Source organism: Micropterus salmoides, unplaced genomic scaffold (assembly GCF_014851395.1).
Source record: "Micropterus salmoides isolate LMB-PRFRI ecotype aquatic unplaced genomic scaffold, ASM1485139v1 Ms_hic_scaffold_6, whole genome shotgun sequence".
Taxonomy (NCBI): domain Eukaryota; kingdom Metazoa; phylum Chordata; class Actinopteri; order Centrarchiformes; family Centrarchidae; genus Micropterus; species Micropterus salmoides.
The window spans coordinates 30855151-30867634 of record NW_024044348.1 but is presented as its reverse complement, the minus strand read 5'-3'; the positions used below and the strand labels follow the sequence as shown (position 1 = coordinate 30867634).

The window sequence follows — 12484 nt, the reverse complement described above, 5'->3', positions numbered from 1 at the left end:
AATTGTCTCTCTTAACATTTCCCGCCTATGTCAATCAATGTGCCTGTCTTGTCTTTAAGGCAACAGAGGAGTTATCCATTCCGGCACCATTAAAACATCAATGTCTCATTTCTGCTAAATGGCAGAGGAAAGATAATTGGCATGTGTGCATGCATATTAATTAACTGATAATGAGACGATAAGGCCCCCTCTATATCTGCAGATGTGGAACCACTAATCAATTGGCAGTGAAATGGGGTAAAAATGTGCTTCTTTTATCCCACTACTGAAATTAAAAACCTATTTAGTACCAGGTTTTCCAACAAAGTGCTTTTCATTTATTTTCTCCAGCACATTATTCAATCACACTTTCCATTTGTATAATGGTAATATTTTCATGTAATTTCCCACTGCCTCTGAGATGGGTATTTTTGATATGGCTTTGTGAAATGGCTATTCCATTCCAGCTCCATTCACTAGCTGGTAATAAACTTACAACCTACATTTCAGATTAAATGTCTTCAGCAAATGGATCCAGCATTAGATGTCTCATGGCAACGTGGAAAGATCACTTCTGCACCCTGCTGGCGGCAGATTGAACTACTTCAGTTTGTCAATGCCCCCTGGCGGCAAAGTCTGGAAAGTGCTTGAACATTTTTGTAGCCCAACTCTTGGCAGCATTTCATTATTTGCTGTATAAAGCACTCACTGTCTCTGACTGTTCAAATGAACAGCAGTAACAGTCTTCTGATATGCAGAGCATGCTGCAGAGCTGCAAGGTATCCACAGCTGAAACATAAGCTGACTATCTTAAAGGGTTGCTGCTTTAGCCTGCAGCAGAATTGGAAGCGTTTGAAAGGGTGTGTTGTAACTATCAGCTCTGACCAGAGGTGTGTGAGCGCTTCAGAGGAGGAGAGGAGAATAAACATATAACGAACAAAGGCGATGCAAAGCACGCCGCAGGGGGCTCTACAAAGATCTAAACCAAGGCTAGAAAAAAATAGAAAGGCAACACAGGTACACAAAAACACAACACAGAGATTGAATCTGTATATTTATCACAGAATAATGTCTGGAAAATAAACATAATGGCATAATGGAAGTGTGTGTATTATTGGTGTGTGTGGCTGGCCCAGATGACTCAGAGGTTGATGGACAGTAGTGCAGCGTCGCCTCCTCCTGCTGACAGGCCCTCCTTCACCCCGGACAGGCCAATCTGTACACACTGCGACACAGACACACAGAACCTATCTCAGTCACCACACAGCCCATTTGTCATGTCAAATAGCCTCACAGAGACACGGCGGTCAAGTTATAGAGGTGATTGTATCAAAGTGACCCCAATGCAATGGTCATAAATTGCTTGCTTTATGGTGAGGTACTAACTATATCCTTGTTCCAGTGATAAGCTTGAAAATGTAAAATGGGAAAACATTTTTCATGTTGACTGTGAATATTTGAGATTGTATGAAAAGGAAAAACGGTGGGGAAAAGAACACATAGTTTTCAGGTAATTTGTCAACTGTCTTACTTTGAGAAGAGTTAAGACATAAAGATGGCACTCAGCTGGAACCCTCCGTTTTTTCATCCTTGGCTTCATCTCTTGTATTGGTTTCCTCTGCAGACACCTCCTTGATGGAAGTGGCTGTCTTCGGCCTCTCCTCTGGCTTTTCAGAAGGGTCCACCACTGTGGCACCCTGGCTCGTGTTGCAACCCATGATCTGGCGATATCTAAGAGTCTACAGCGCACTGTACAGCTGACGGGAGTCCAGTTGCATATAGAGTGTTACAAGACTTGTCATAACCTTAAAACCTGTATTCCTGTTGTGGGCTCAGGTGCCTTTGTTCCCTATGGCAACCTCTAAACTTCCTGTTGAGTTTGGGCTCCTGACTGTGTGTTGGTTTTATTTTTTACGAGCCTTTGTCTGCCAGCTGTCCTGCCTTACTGTAATTACCTAAGCAACATTGGTTGACAATTAACTGAGCGTAGCGTGCCAAAACACGGTTACTGATAAACACTGATGGGATTGTGTGTCAATCACAGGGCAGCCACGGTTACCAACTTTCCCACAATGCTGCATGTCATCCCTTCTCTCTCTCACGCACACATTTCCTCTCACTCTCTTCAGTTTTTCTATCAAAATAAAAGGCAACCCCCCCCCCCAAAAAAAAACAATTAATTAATTAATTAGGAAGAATGTTATACAGTACAGACATACAGTTTAATCAAATGTATGTTTATTTAACACTGCTTTCCAAAAACTAGACTTTATGGTGACACTATAAAATAATTGTGTTTCGATTTAACATCTTTTAAGAACATTTACAGACCCTTTGGCTTCAGGACATATGACAGAAACTCATCTTATAAATAATTAATTGTCTTATTTTAACAAAAAAAATATGTTAGAAACAGAATATATGAGATAAATGTATGCAATTTTGCTGATTAACATCATGTTGAATAACTGATTTTTAGGTTGCAATCAATAATGGCTGGAGTCGATGATCTGAAAGTATTCACACAGTTGTTTCTCAAATCTGTCATGTTTCTGTAACGTCTGCACTTTGCCTTCATTCGTGTGAAGTGGTAAATAAAAATCACTGTTTCACTATGTTTTAAACACTTAGCTTGTCTTTTAAAATTTTAAATATATTTAAGAAAGCATCATTACAGGATAAAACAAAGGAAAACACATTAAAATAGCTTTACATGAACACTTAGTATCATCCCTCAGTTAATCAGAATCTAGTCAATTAGATATCAGGTATTCACGAAGGCCATGTTGAAGCCTGACATGTCCTTATCCCACAGTTTTAACTGCAGTTGGTAACATCCTTTCTCAGTCTAACCTTTATTTATCCAAGGAATGTCAACTTAGCACTTCACAGCCATGACCTACTTCATATTCATACAACATCATACACTTCCACTGGGGAGCTGCCCAGGACGACTACAATCTTCTACCATTGGCTACTGAGCTGAGGGTTAACTGCCTCGTACAAGGACAGACAGTAGGTGTCTGAGATAGTGCAGAGCAAAACAGCAGAAACGCATAGCTGAGACTGCAGACAACACTTTAGAGCTGACAATGAATGTGGCCCAAAGGGATTCTTATAAAATACCTGTAAAGGAAGACAAAGCTGCCCTGTGCTTTCCCTCTAACACCTGACATTGTTGTTACAGTGTCAGAAACAGGAGCAGAGTGTGACTACACGCTCCTCTCTGCTCTAGTGCTGGTTAGGCTTCGTAACTGAAGATGGCTGGTCCCGGTCCCGTCTTGTCAGGCGATCGTTCTCCACATTCCTTAGTCGCCTATGCCAGGCCGACAGACCGACCGAACGAAGCCTCTTAGCCGAAGGACCATCTTCTTCCTCCTCCTTTTCTCTATCCAACGACACCGCACGGGATCGCTTGTTGGGTGACCTGCCCGTCTTAATCATGTTATTCATCTCACGCAGACACTGTAGAAACAGAAGGGATATTTGCAGCAATATTAAACTGTCACTCAATCATGATAAAATCAGTTATTTAGTGTTTAAAACGTACATAATGAATATGTGTTTCTAACATTTTCAATCTACACTTTACAAATAATATCATTTCAAGATGACAATTTGATGGCTAGAAAAAGGTTTCCAAAACTCTGTCCACAGACCTCTGAGGGGCTGGAGTTGAAGTAGTAGCAGAGTCCGTGTGTGCGTGGTGGAGGGGTCCCTGTGTTGTATGGTGAAATGTAGATGGAGTGGCTGCTGGACAGCCTCTGTCTGCGAGGAGACGCTTTCCACTGTCGGGGGTAAGGAGACAAAGGAGGAGTGTCTCCCTACACAAGAGTGACACAGCGTATGTTAGAAAATCTCATTATATGAGATGAAGTGACATATCCATGAATTTGGCTTGTCTTCTTGCTCAGTTTGTTCAAACTCCGCCCAAATTCAGAATGGTTAAAATGGTTGACTTACTCCAGGGGTCAGGGCAAACTGCTTGGCAAAGGACTGCATCCTTGTTGAGTAGACCTGGTTGTAAAAGTAAATAAGATTGCCCCTCTCCTCCTGATCAGGTCCTGGATAATGTGTTGATGGTGTGTTGGGGGTCGGGATACTGTCGTTGTTGTCTCCATTATCTGTAATCAAAAATGTGATAAATGCTCACTTCTCATTGTGGAATCACAGTACACTGAGTCCTCCATCATTACTGATACAATGCAGGTAATTTATTGGGAGTTATTCTGGTAACTTGGTGTGTTTAATTTGTTGTGCGATGGGGCACTGCTATAATGTAGCTCTCTGGCTACATACAGAAATACTTATGACTTATGGCTGAGCCTATGATACCTAAAGCAGTTCAGTGAAAGGGAACATGTTGGGGGTAGAGCCAGAAGGCAGTTTAATTTCTCCTCCTCTGAATTCTCTAACATGATGCTGGAGATGCTCTGATGTTGGTGAGTCCAGCTGTAAAGAATACATTTTCTTACTCAAGGGTTTCTTACTGTTGTTTTCAGTGAGAGACTTTTTCTCTTTTCCGGAAATCAGCACATTTTTGCAGACCTGAGAACAGAAATTGTCGGCATTCATAACTATTGAACCAATATAGTCATAACACACATAAACCCAAACACCCTTTAAATAACTTAATTGCCAAAACATTCAAAACAAAATTTGAATATAAATCCGCTTCCTGAGATGAAAGTGTACTGACTTCAGGACTATGTATTAACTACACTGCTGCTTATGGGTCAAAAATGACTGATTGTGAAGTGGCTTGAGTCTTTTCCTATATTTTGTCCATTCAGAGCAGATCCAGTTGCATTGTAAAGAGACAGCAGGAATAATCAAAAAGAAAAAGAACGTACACTTTTTGAGGCAAGTGGCTGAGATTTGTAGCACTTCATTATGTATTTGAAGGGTATCTCCACCTTGGTTATCTGTAAAAGCAAGACAAATATAGGTTAATAATTTATCAAGGATTATGTCCTATATAAAATAAAAGATGCTTAAAAATATAGAAGTTTGTTGTTGCTCAATCACACAGTGTCACTGACCAGAACACTTTGTAAGGGGTTACAGTGTAATAGAATGATACAGTGTGCTTCTTATTCTTATGGGATTGTTATCATCATCAGGTATATGAGAATGTTGGTGCAGGTGACATTAACTGCATCAGGGAATATATACCAGTGTTTGACAAATCAACAGATGAGCATCAAACGTGCTGGGGCTTCCCTCGGATATAGCAATGCCCACCTTAGCCATGATGTAAATGGCGCACATGAGCAGTTGGTCCAGGTGACGGTCTACCATGAGGTCAGTGCAGTGGACCAATGAGTGCTCAAAACAGGTCCAGATCTTCAACCGCAGCTCATCAGAAATGTCCAGTGTGGAACACAGCTCCCTCAGACGCTTGCCCATCAAGCTGTAAACCTGAGGCAGAGAGAAAACATGACCACACAAAACAGAAATCACATAAACAAGGGGGATGTGGGAAAAAAAGACATGATAATTATATATAAACAATAGAACTATCATGTATGCAGTACATTTACAGTGCTGAATCAATTTGTCATTTCAGCCACTTTATACTTCTTGTAGATTCATAATATTGTTTTACAGACTAGGAGAGTGTTATGGTGTGGCAGATTAACTGACCTTGCGAGCAAACAGGTGGAGGGAGTTGTTTCTCCGAGGCCTGTTTCCAGCTGATGGGGAATGCTGTTGGTCAGTGCCAGCAGATAGTTCAGCTCTGAGACCCTCTGGCAAAAACAGAATTGACAAGTGAATCCGTATTAAGAATACTGTAGCCTATTTGCAATGGAGTATTATGAAATTTAGGAATGTATTATAAATGTATTAAATGCTATACAATTTCAGTTATGTAATCAAAAAGTGGGTTTAATACACTGCATATATACCTCCTGGCAGATTTCTGACTTGTTGCAAGTCTGTTCTCTTTGGATCTTCAAGCCACGTAGGAGGCGTCACCTGCATACGATCATCATTATTCCACATTTTAATCATTTTTTTATTTAATTTAAATCACAAATTGTCACCAGCATCACCTTGGAAGAAACTTGAATATCAAATCTTAGATAACTCCTGGTGCCAAGTGTAGTGTTTTTGTGTGTTATTGCCAACCTGTTGGCAGGTCGGCATATGGCCCTCATTGGCTCTGATTTCTTCCCACAGCGGTGAGTCGCTGGTCCAGGCCAAGCTCTCCAGAACTTGTTCTTCCACTTGAGCGAGGTGTCTGACCACAGTGCGAGGCAGGCCCGCTTCAGCCCGCACCACCGGCTCAATCACCTGTCAGACCATAGCAAAAACAAAATGGAGGACAGATGTATCCTCAAATTTAGAGATGGCAGGGACGTTGGATCTCAGACTTCCCACGAGGCAGGAATGTAACCACATTTTCACATTTCTGTCCCTAGTGATCCCCATAAAAGTTGACATCACAGATTTTTGTTTGGAGTTGAGACTTATTGATTGATTTATTAACTTACAAAAAGTGACAGATTTGATTCTTACATAGTGAAATCAAGTTAACCGTTTAGTTGTGTACCCCAAACACTTTTTGATATTGAATTGACATCTGTATATTCATTGGATGTCTATTACATGCACACATGTGTATATCGGGCTAACAAGCTTGGAAATACACCTTATAGAAGTGGAATGGTGCCAGTTTGAAGACCTGAAGGACCAGAGGGAAGTCACATGGTAGACAATTTGAGGATATGGTAATCTCCAGACAACAGGCCACCAGGCAGCGCTGGAGAAGATCATTCTCTAAGATGAACTGCGACGAACACATTCACATCACAAGCACGAGAGAGTTACTTCAAAACAGCAATTAAAAAAATTTCATAGAGATCAAAACTTTGATTTTAAAAAGGCTCAAGAAGGACATAAACACGGACATCACTCTGTGACTGTTCACACATGTCATGTGCAGAAAAGATGTTTGTCAGACATTAGTTCCAGCTGTGGCCACAGGAGGACAGCACACTCACTGAGATGTCACTGATCCCCAACCTTTTCCTCTCTTGACTGGCGTGGTTCTCTAGGATCCTGTAATACCAGATCCTGGCTTCACAGCAGCACTTTGTTGCCAGCTCTGTAAACAATATCACATGGATTATATGTGACATGTATCAACAACAAAAGGGCTTTATTCCAGAAGTTGATACCTGTCATTAAAATACAGCCAGCTCTCTAATCATGTAGGGCTTTAAAATACTGTGGGTGAGCAGACAGTGATTTCCTGCTGTGCTCAAAGAGACGTTGTTGCTTCTGATAAAGCTAGTAAATATTAAAAATGTGTTCTGCTTGCCCTTCATAAAATTCCAGGCAAGAAACCAGTAACACTGTAAAGGCAGTAATGATCTGTCCTCAAGAAATATTGAACATAAGGTTACAGTGTTCCTTATATAGTGTTCCGTATATTCGAATGACAGCCTTCATTTGTGCTATATAAATAAAGTGTATTATTATTTAATATTCATACATCCCTTCATCCCGTTGTTTGAGGATCATTGAATATGTTAGTATACCGTTGGTCTTCTCATTTCCTGCATTGTCCCTCAAGTGTTGCAGAAAAGTGAGCAGCATACATTTCAGTCTGGCTTCAATGGCCTCAGTTGGATCTCTGGAGCACGCCCTGGATCAGAGGAATCATAGTAATTAGCATAGCAGTTAAATGAACACGAATTGTTGGTTGGAAAACATTTGAAAATAAAATGAAAGTACACAGAAGGTTTTCAAAAGCCCTCACTACAATAGTAGAAGCTATCTTAAAGCATTTAAAGATCAAACAGAAACCTCCTCAACTAAACATGAAGTTTACACATAGTGAAACAAGCCTTTGACTCAATGCAAACTTACCCTGTGTGCCGTTTTACACTAGAAGCTAAATACAGTTAGTAGCCATGATGACGTATTTAAGGTCTGTTATGATTTATTGTAGCTAGCGGTATCAGTAGCTTTGTCTGTAAACTTACATAACTACAAAGATGTCTGTAGTAGATAAGTTCATACAAACAAAATGGCCACTGTGTGAGTAACACGGTGAGACTGCATTGCTAACCTGAACATAGTGATCAGGTGGTCACTGGGACCAAACCTTGGCTTTCCCAGGTTACCCTGAGGCTTGGTTGCCATGGTGAACTCCACACAGGAAGAGAGCAGGAACGGGCACCTAAACAAGGAAAAGAACATTGAAACATTGACATAGGCAACAATTAGGGCACATGAGACCTTGCAGTGCAGTACAATCAGTGACTAACTTAAGTCAAACAATAAATACAAAATATGTCATATTTTCATAAAAAAAATCTTCACTTGATGTCAGTCAGATCACTAAAGACAGTCACACTAGAAACTGTGTGCACCAAAACCACAGGAACAGATGGAAGTGCTGCCAGAGAAGATTAAAAATCTTCTCAGCAGGAAAAAGAATAGGTGCGTTTCCCAAAATGTCAAAGCCTGCAGTCTGGGTTAAATATATTAGAAAACTAAAATCTTGACAATGTAACGGCTTAATGATGGCCTCGGCGCCTCTATGCTGTTCATTTAACTGAATAATTTCTTCCCTATGTCCTGGACTCAGCAGGCAGTTCTGATGAGTCACGTGTCTTCCTGTACATCTCAGATAGGAAAACTTCCTCAAACATGGACTGCCGCTCCATCCTGGCAGAAAGGAGACTGCTGACTGTCGTTTTGAGCGTGTAACAATAGAAACAGCTTAGATGCCCCAGAAGACTCGTGTCCGTAAGCGGCGATTAGATTAATTAAACAAGCACGGTTTCACCTCACAGCCACAGCAGTAATGGGGCTTGGCAAATAAGATCATTCTAGCTAGTTTGTGTCCCTGGCTGTACAATGTGAAAAACATATCTCAGTAATCTCCACCTTCTTCAGCTTGTAACAGACTCCACCCTCCACTGGTAAAGGCCCCGTTCTACCTTGACCATTTCAGTTTAGATTTGTGTGTTTGTTCCCCTCCTCTGTCTAGGAGACTCGGTTCCTCTAATCATTCCCATATGTGCTGGTTATCGTTCTGGGTTGCTGTTCTCTCTGAGTCAGACAGGCCTTAGTCTACAGTGATACACACGTGAATGAGATAGAGAGAAGGAAACATGTGCCGAGAGACTGTCAGGACCATTTGCGCAGGACACTTATATTAATAAATCAATAATAATAATTTGCTTGGTTTGGCAACATTGTTTACCTAAACATTCATGCCCATAAAGCTGAGTTTTCCAAATGAAAAAACAGTTATTTTCTTTCTGTGGGAGGTAATTGTAATAGTTACATTAAGTCTAGCTGTCTTAATGTAAATAACCCCAGAGACTTTCATACTTACTATAACATGGCTTAGTCTACTCTCACACTGACACACACTGACACACACACACACACACACACACACGCTGGTATAACAGCATCACTTCCTGAATTACTCTTCTTTGTTCAAGGAAATGTGGCTTCACAGTAGGACAGAATGATTATGAAGAAATATCAAATTGCTACCATTTTGACTGATAATGCAATTTGCGATACTAAAGGGGAAATTACAATTTTTACATTATTATTCTCATTTTTATAGAAAATCATATTAAAATGAATTACGGTGTGATTTTTGCTTGGATCTGTATCCTAAAACAAAGATGTTTTCTTAAGTCTCTAGATTATGATGTGTTGGCTAGGACATCTCTGCAGCACGGAAATATTTAATTTAAAATGGTATTTTTCTCGCCCGGTGCCAGCTGGGATTGGCTCCCCGCGACTCTGTACACAGGATAAGTGGTTGACGATGGTGGATGGATGGATGGATGTTACTTTGAATGAATTTTCCTGCAGGCCACATGTAAAATGTAAGCTTTTTGTTGAATTGTTCTGCCCTACTTCACAGCTTCATTAGTTAAGCAATTTTGTTCCGGTCTGAAATAGTTTCTTCCACCCATGACACACAGCGTTACTCTGGTTCAAACCTCACAGTAGCATAAATTCAGGATTATTTGATTCTAACCTTTGTTTTAATGCTCAGGTGCAACGGTTGTTCACTCTTGCTTCGTTCATATATCTTGACACATTGCCAAGATAAGGTCCCTTTTATCTCGTGATGATCTAAATGAAGTTGTTAATGGCAGTGATTCTTGGTCATTATTGCAGCTCATTTATCTGCTACCTCAGGCAAAGTTCAAGCTTGCGCAGAGAGGATTTCAGGATTTTATTGTGAACATTAATGGGCTCCTCGTGTGCCCATAACCTAAGATCCACAGGTTAGCGAATATTTGACCACGTTAATTATGATGAGATTAAGTATCTTGATTTTAAGAAAAACTGGTAGGAGCATGTATATTGTAGATGTGGATAAAAATATTTTTTACTGAATAAAGAGTTCAAAAGGAATAGAAGAGGCGAACAGAGAGAGAAAATCCTTTCATCTTTTCATTACCTTTTATTGTAGTATTTGAATAATTTGGGATCAAATAGGCTGTTTTTTTCTTTTGGTCTAGTGCCAACTAAAACACTACAACATGTATCAGTATAAAGCACAGAGAGAAGAAACACTGGCTCATACAGTATAAAAGACAAAGCATTACTTATTTCCTCACAAGTTAAACAGCTTTCAGACACACTTAACTTCAAATACTGCATTCAGGAGTGCAGACATTACATTTATATGCCATGTTATTCTTAATCAGTCAAAAAACAACAAAAAAAATGGTTTTCTGACTCATTTCCACAGCTGCAGGTTTGAGACCTTGCACTGTAGCAAGACAAAACCTACAACTAATACAGACAAACATGAACTTGAAAGAATCAGTAGGCCTATGCACACTATCTTACTCATATCTATTCATGTTGACCATTCATTATCTGATTAGAAATGCCCTGTTTTGTCAAGAAATCTTTGTTAATCTTCCTTTGACAACAGATGGGTTAATGCGTCTTTACAAAGGGCTGCTGGTGTCATGAGTCCCAGAATACCACAGGAATGCCAGTCAAAAGCACATATTGTCTACAGAAAAGAGCTAAAATGGACTGAAACAAACGCAAAAAATGACTCATGTTTAGTTTTTTAATTTGGACAAGTCTCAAACCTGTCATGCTTCATTTGTTCTGTCTTTTGCCTGTAGTGTAATTTGTAAAACAACATGTCTATGCATTATAACTTTCCATATTCAACATATACAGCACCACATATTTGCTTTGTTGTTTTTCTGGAAACTCAGTAATGTCTGTAAACAAAAAAATTGAATACTGCGTAATCTGTTGCCAATTCTTATGGGTTACACCCATTTCCTGTTTCTCTCCAGACTGGCCTTCACTGACACAAGTACCATCAAAATAGGCCTTACTTTCACTTTCAGACACGTGCTAAGCATTTAAATGGCACTTTAGCGCATTATGAATTAATGTTGTTTTTGATCAATAAAATGTCATTGTCCAGTGCAGTAAGGGCCAGCTGCATCAGAGCTCCATAAAATAGTCACTTATTAACTGCAGAGGTGGATGATGGCAGTGTTACTATTACTGTCAGCTGACTTTTCATGCAGTTTGTCAGCCACATCATCTAAGTTGAACTTTCCACAAATACAACTAAAGTCATAAACAGGTTGAAAGCCACTTACCAGTGTCTGTCACTTGAGTGTTTGTGGTGAGTACAAGAGCCAGATTGAGGGTCTTCTGATCCAAGAATCCTCTGTATGTCTCTTATCTAATGCCCGCCTTGCAGCAGTGGAGAGGTGCAGCACGGCTCAGAGCAGTCAACCTGCTGCTCTGCAGACTAAGGAAGTTCAGAACATTGGCCTTCTCTGAGCAGCAGACAAGCCCCAACTTGTCATCTGTGTGTGGTTGCTATGATCAGGCCTGAGCAGTTGTGCTGTAGGAGTGACTTACACAGGCCCCTGAGCGCCACCAAGAGGAGGAATGGAAGACCTACAGTAAAGGGGAAAATCTTTTTAACTCTTGCCTTTAACAAGGCTGTTCAGCTGTGTTTATGCACTGGTGTCTGGCCAACACACTGTTTATAAGCTTGCAGGGTTGGTTAAGAAAATTAGGGAAATGTATTATATGAATGATCAAAGCTGCCAATATAATTTTCAAAAATGTTGGCCACATCAACCAATTAAGTATTTCTAGATGTATTTAAGATTAAACATAATTTTTCAAAACTTGTATACAGTATTTATGTTGTTAGGTGCTTCACAATAGCTACAATTAGCACTGAGAGAACCCTACAGTGTTCCTTTTTGCTTCTTGCACTCTGAATATTGATGTTATGCTAGTAGCCACTGCTTTAGCCACCACTAAATTTAAGCAAGCCCAGTTTATTTTCTGCCACTGTGGAATTTTACACTAAGAAAAAGTGCTTTCATCTCAGCTCACTTCACATCTCACAGACTTCGCCCACTGACCTGTACAGTGCCACTGAATCTGCTCTCTAGAGTGAGCACCAGTGTGGAGACCGCAAGAAAGAATAAAGCCCCCAGACAAAGCAACA

General features: G+C 40.2%; 1 protein-coding gene and 1 long non-coding RNA gene across 3 annotated transcripts; both read right to left on the bottom strand.

The window, feature by feature from the left end:
* Nucleotides 1-1016: 1016 nt before the first annotated feature.
* On the bottom strand, nt 1017-2016 carry LOC119890684. Its single transcript, XR_005442278.1, has 2 exons — nt 1511-2016; nt 1017-1204 (listed from the first exon to the last, which is right to left on the bottom strand). It is a non-coding gene; the product is annotated as an uncharacterized LOC119890684 (long non-coding RNA).
* A 179-nt stretch (nt 2017-2195) lies between these two features.
* Nucleotides 2196-11834, bottom strand: LOC119890433 (retinoblastoma-like protein 2). 2 transcript variants are annotated; one of them, XM_038701711.1, is made up of 14 exons: nt 11613-11834; nt 8060-8170; nt 7527-7633; nt 6987-7090; nt 6635-6772; nt 6112-6276; nt 5889-5958; nt 5626-5729; nt 5224-5400; nt 4833-4904; nt 4455-4527; nt 3943-4103; nt 3639-3803; nt 2196-3444 (listed from the first exon to the last, which is right to left on the bottom strand). In XM_038701711.1, the coding sequence occupies exons 2-14, from the start codon at nt 8131-8133 to the stop codon at nt 3211-3213; spliced, it is 1644 nt and encodes a 547-aa protein (XP_038557639.1). In that variant the 5' UTR covers nt 8134-8170; nt 11613-11834; the 3' UTR covers nt 2196-3210. The 2 variants fall into 2 exon arrangements, with proteins under 2 accessions (XP_038557639.1, XP_038557640.1); XM_038701712.1 differs by having other exon boundaries at nt 4470-4527; nt 11613-11833.
* Nucleotides 11835-12484: the final 650 nt, after the last annotated feature.

Excerpts from the sequence above, each read along its gene's own strand:
- LOC119890433 (XM_038701711.1), bottom strand. The coding sequence starts at position 8,133 with ATGGCAACCAAGCCTCAGGGTAACCTGGGAAAGCCAAGGTTTGGTCCC. Across the intron at positions 5,401-5,625 it reads TCCACCTGTTTGCTCGCAAG|GTTTACAGCTTGATGGGCAA; the intron begins GTCAGTTAATCT and ends TCTCTGCCTCAG. Across the intron at positions 4,905-5,223 it reads CCATTTACATCATGGCTAAG|ATAACCAAGGTGGAGATACC; the intron begins GTGGGCATTGCT and ends TTGCTTTTACAG.